Consider the following 5,812-nt stretch of genomic DNA (forward strand, 5'->3'; position numbering starts at 1 on the left):
CGTCCGCCGGTGTACTCTTCCACAGCACCTCGTCCCTCAGACATACCGAGCCCGTCCGCTCTCTCCCGTGTCGTCCTTCTCGCTAGCTGCGTCTTTTGTTCGACATCCTGTGCTCCTAAGTTCCTGCACACTCAGACACAGGGTTAAACACAATAGGATCTAATCTAACTCGTTTGATCACATCAAAACTACCTTGGGGTACCAATAGAAGGTACCGATTCACACAACAAAGGTAACAATTCTATGTGACCGAGTATTAAAATGTAGAATGAGGTATTCGTAAGGATTTCTGGAGGGGTCATTTTTCTGCTGCATTATGTATTATTTTATGCATAAGATACCTACAACTCACACTTACTAGATTTGACCCGTCTAGTTCAATTTTGCCAAACAATCAACTTCCAACTGATTCCACACACTTAGACATTTTGTCAAACATCAGCTCCTAGATGATTCCACACACTTGGACTTTTTACCAAGCAATCACTTTCTAACTGATTCTATACACTTGGACTTGATTCACCCAGCATCTAACTAGAAATTTTATTTGTCAAATCTTAATCACTTGGACTTGAGTCACCTAGCCTCCAGCTAGGAATTATCTGTCAAGCCTTAATCACTTGGACTTGATTCACCTATCTTCCAGCTAGAAATTTTTTTATATCAAGCTTTAATTACTTAGACTTGATTCACTTAGCCTTCAACTAGGAATTTTGTTCCTTGGTCTCCAACCAAGACTTAACTCATGCTTGATTCCCAATCAGAACTTAGATGCCAAGATCCACTAGGACTTAGTCACTACCTAGTTCACAACTAAGACTTTAACATCTATCAAGTATCCTGCACGAGTAAACTTGACACAACTGGTTAGATCACAGCTAACCTATAATCTTAGTCATATATCAAAACCCTAGGTTACATATTGTACACCCAATGCCAATAGTATTAAGGGGTGTTTAGACTATTAGATGTGGATTACATGTGTAAATCCAATAACCTGATTTGTTAACATTAATTGATAGTTAACAGGTTATGGATTTTTTTTTTGTAGTTGGTCCCTGTAGAATGGGTCTAGTATATAAGAAAGAGATCTTGATTCATTTGTTCAATTCATGAACAACTTATTAAATTAAAAGAATAATCGTAAATATTTATGTTCAATTCATTAATATTTATAAAGAAAGTATTATGAATTATTTACAAGTTCAAATCTTATTCACGAATGATATTCTTATTCGAGAATAAAATTTATGAATAATGTTCATTAATAAAATTCTTATCAAATTTATAAATAAATAAAAATATTTCAAAATAGATAAATAAATTTATAATATCAAGATCACTAATGAATCAAATAAGATTAAAAATTAAAAGATTTAAATAGTTAAACAAACTTGAACTAACCTCTACAAGAAAAAGATCCAAGTTAAACTAAACTAAGTTTAAATTTAAGTAAAGGTCAAACTAAATTTAAGTTAAAAAAATCAAGTCAAATTTAATAATCATTTTAATAGTTTAGTTAATTTTAAACTCCATTTATCTTTTTAAATAATTTAGATAATATAAAAATTAATTTAGCATGGATGGTTTATGGTAATAGGCCCAGTGTACTCGGAAACGTACTATTCCTTTGCTTGTGGGAGAGAAAAGCAGAAACTAAAGGGTGCCAAAACAAACCGGCAGTTTGATTTGGATGTCCCATCTCCCCAGAGCCACACGCCTAAAAAACGTGCCTCTTGTGTCCACACAGCATTAGCATCTTTTCAACCGACGTGGTCCGCCCCTCTACCAACCAAAAGGTAGGTCCGCCATATCCGCCACCGACGCATGCCGCGCAAAGCCATTGGCGTATCACCCACGAAGATGGCCTCTTGGCGATTTCACTGGCAACTCAAGATGTGTATCATTGTTTGGCTTCCAAGCCACATTGATTGGCTCTTCCACGTCGTTTGTGCCTTTTGAGTTGCCATTTGGATTCTGCTTCTCTTCTGCTCCAATTTTTTTTATCATCCAAGGAAGCGTGACCGTAATCAATCATCTTCAATTTTTTTTAAAAAAAAATATAACTAGACATGTTTCTTCTCAAATATAAAATAAAAATAAAATCAGACTTGAACTGGTAAACATATAAAAAAAACATCGATTATTGTTCACCAAGTCATTAATAGATTGGCAGGTCACGCATCACTTAAGTCTGTTAGTTCAAGTATCAACATGTAAGTGCCAGCTGCCTTTTTGGATGGCACAGATCAACTAACCAACCAACCAACGAACCCTCCTCCCTCTTATTCTCTCTACCTCCTCCTTTTCCCACCGTGTCTGTGTCTGGTAATAAAAATATAATAATAGGTCACAAGCACGTGGAAGAGTCACGGTGGATCAACAAAGTAAAATCCAATCCAATCCAACCGTGCACATAAATTAATTCCGTCGACATTTTGCTTGAGTAATTGGGGATGATGCCTCCTCCGCCTCCTTGGTTGTTGAGGTTGGCGGATGCCTAATTATACGCCCAATCCTGCTTGCTTCGTTGGACCATGGCCGCCCACGTCCACCCAATCCCTCCACTGAGTAGTGAATTGGACAAGAGAAACCTTTACGTCATCAATCCAAACGTGGATCCTCCTCTGCCCACATCCTGCCAAAGTGTTTTTGGGCAATAATCTTTATTAATAATTTAATGTTTTCTACAGCTGCCAAGGCCCGCAAGGTGTTCGGCATTTGGCCAGTGTGCCCGCTGCCAAAATCATAACTCTCAATGCTTCTTCTTCGCGTTTATATATCCGTCCGTCCGCCTAGCCCCTTGCTTTAATCGACAAGATAACAACCTTTTCTTCTATTGTAAAATGGGAATTAGTGGGTGGCGCCGGGGAAAGCTTATCGGTCGTGGCTCCTCCTCGGCCGTCTACATCGCTACCCATCTTTCCACAGGGCAAGTTTTCTCCGTCAAGTCGGCGTTGGCCGCTCACTCAGCGTCGCTGCAGAGGGAGCAGAGCCTACTCTCATCCCTCGATTCTCCTTATTTAGTCGCTTGTCTTGGATTCGATATCAGCTGGGATTCACCCTCTAGCAGTCTCTACTACAACCTCTTCTTGGAGTACGCAGCAGAGGGATCACTATCCGACTATGTCGCCAAGAAAGGAGGTCGCCTGAATGACTTGGCCATTAGGTCAATCACATGCGACATCCTCAGAGGCCTGGCTCACCTGCACTCCAGGGGCATCCTTCATTGCGACGTCAAGGGGAGAAACGTCCTAATTACCTCCGAGGGCCACGCCCTGCTCGCCGACTTGGGCTCCGCCATTCCGATTGGCAAACGCAACAGTGACGACGAGCCATACTGCAGGTTGCGAGGCACGCCCGTGTTCATGGCCCCTGAAGTGGCCCGCGGCCAAGGGCAAGGGCCGCCGGCCGATGTGTGGGCGTTAGGCTGCACCGTCATAGAGATGGCCACCGGCCACGCCCCTTGGCCCGATGTCGTCGACCCCCTCGCGGCTGTTCACCGGATTGCGTTCTCGCAGGAAGTGCCGGAGATACCGAACTGGCTCTCTTGCGAGGGGAAAGACTTCCTGACCAAGTGTTTGGCGAGGGACCCCAGAGAGCGGTGGACGGCAGAGCAACTTCTCCAGCACGTGTTCGTGAATTCCTCCTCATCGATAGCCAAATTGGAGGTATCCCCAAAGAGCACTCTGAACCAGGCGTTCTGGGAGTCTGTGCCGGACGGCGATGAGGAAGCCGACGAATGCCCCGCCACCGATAAACCGTCTGAGAGGATCGATCAGCTGATCTGCAGTAGCATTCCTGACTGGACGTGGGATAACATTTGGGTAACAATTAGGAGCAACGACGGCGACGAAACCCAACGCACTGGGGCTGAAACAATCTCTCATTCTTTCGATAATGATTCGGCATATGAGAAGGGGCTGGTTACTAGTCATTGTAATTCATGTAAAAGCGAGAGTAGTTGCAGTTGCCGCGTTGATTCCGTTTCAGAACAGCATAAGCGGGAAATCCAAATTGAGATTTGGTATTGGCTCTTTTTTCTGGCAATTAATCGCCTCGTCTCGTGTCTTGTCTTTAACCGAGCTGCGGTTTGCTGAGAATAGGCAGCCGGTGACTCGATGACAAGGAACTGGCATCGTGTTAGAGCATCCATAATGCTCTGTTAAAGAGGTGTTATAACATCTTTTTTTTATGTTAAAAAGGTTATGAAAGGGTATTATAAGGGTATTCATAATATCGTTATAACATTTATCATCTCATCCAAAAAAATATGAGATTCATTATCACATATTTATTATCACAACATCATCTTTTATCCATATTTCTTTTAATATTAACACTCATTATTTATCCACTTAATTATCTTAAAATTATATCATATTAAATAAATATATTTTAAATATGTTTTAAAATATTTAAATTATTATTATTATTTTTAATAATAATCTTACTTTTAAAAATATAATTTTATTGTTTTTCAAAAATAATATTATTTTTAATATATTTATTAAATAAAATAGATGTTTGTGAGAAAATGAAATTACAAAATTGAGAAAATGAAATTACAATTAAGGGGCTAAAATTATAAAGTTAGGAAAATAAAATTTTAACTACACCTAAAATTATAAAGTTGAAAAAATAAAATTACAACTGAGCGGCTAAAATTATAAAGATGTAAAAACGAAATTTATTTTAAATTACCGTATAATTATGAAATTGAATTAGCCGTTAAAAAATTAATCGTTTTATTTAATTTTTTAGTAAATAAAATTTAAAAACTTAAAAAAAAATATACGCATGAGGTGGGCTAGCCCCGTTTGCTTGAATGCGTTCAAGTAAAGGGTGTTATAACACCCCCTTCCCAATGTTTTTAATAGCAAGAGATTTTTATAACACCCTTTAACATCTGCATTGCAGATGCTCTAACATCCCTTCACTTGAACACGTTCAAGAGAGATTGAGCATGTTCAAGTGGGATAGGGTGGTCTAGCCTTGGCTCACCCCACAGTTTATTTTTTTTTATTTTTTTTTTAATTTTATTTATTAAAAAATTATAAAATTAAAAATTAAAAATTGAATAAAAGAGGTAAAAATTATTTTTTAAAAAAGTAAGATTATTATTAAAAATAATAATTTTAATATTTTAAATTATATTTATTTAACATGTATTAATTTTAAGATGATTGAGTGGACTGTGAGATATAAATAATGAGTGTTAATATTAAAAGAAATATGGGTGAAAGAAGTATTATTATAATGAGTATGTGATAGTAAACCTCATATTTTTTTTGAATAAAATGATAGATATTATAATAGGTTAATGTTATAAATACACTTAGATTAGGCAACGTCCGCTTTACAAATTTCCAAAAGGCGTTGTCGTGCGTTGTGTGTGACCAGAAGTTATATTTTCATTTCCCCCTCTTGTTTTTCTTAAAAATACCTTTGTCAATACTATTATCAAATAATATTTATTCAAAATTATTTTAAGGAAATTAAAAAAAAATCTTAAAAATATGAAAAAATCAAACGTGTCTTTAATTTCAAAATATATTAAACTACCTACCTTTTGATGGTAGACCAAAATTGTACTATTGTAGTAGATACTGTACTATTATAGCAGTTACTATATCGTTGTAGCAGTTTCTGCATCGTTGTAGTAGCTTCTGCACCGTTGTATTACTACACCGTTGTAACAGCTTCTACACCGTTGTAGCAGTTACTACACTGTTGTAGCAGCTTCTGCACCATTGTACTACTGCACTGTTGTAGCAACTTCTATACCGTTGTAGCAGCTTCTGCACCGTTG

The 5,812-nt window shown here is 37.8% G+C and overlaps 1 protein-coding gene across 1 annotated transcript; it reads left to right on the forward strand.

The window, feature by feature from the left end:
• Positions 1-2,531: 2,531 nt before the first annotated feature.
• Positions 2,532-4,222, forward strand: LOC121977527 (mitogen-activated protein kinase kinase kinase 17-like). Its single transcript, XM_042530053.1, has one exon. The coding sequence runs from the start codon at positions 2,847-2,849 to the stop codon at positions 4,098-4,100; it is 1,254 nt and encodes a 417-aa protein (XP_042385987.1). The 5' UTR covers positions 2,532-2,846; the 3' UTR covers positions 4,101-4,222.
• The last annotated feature ends 1,590 nt before the right edge of the window (positions 4,223-5,812 follow it).

The sequence above is a fragment of the Zingiber officinale genome, chromosome 4B (genome assembly GCF_018446385.1).
Source record: "Zingiber officinale cultivar Zhangliang chromosome 4B, Zo_v1.1, whole genome shotgun sequence".
In the NCBI taxonomy this organism is placed as follows: Eukaryota; Viridiplantae; Streptophyta; class Magnoliopsida; order Zingiberales; family Zingiberaceae; genus Zingiber; species Zingiber officinale.

Excerpts from the sequence above, each read along its gene's own strand:
- LOC121977527 (XM_042530053.1), top strand. The coding sequence starts at position 2,847 with ATGGGAATTAGTGGGTGGCGCCGGGGAAAGCTTATCGGTCGTGGCTCC.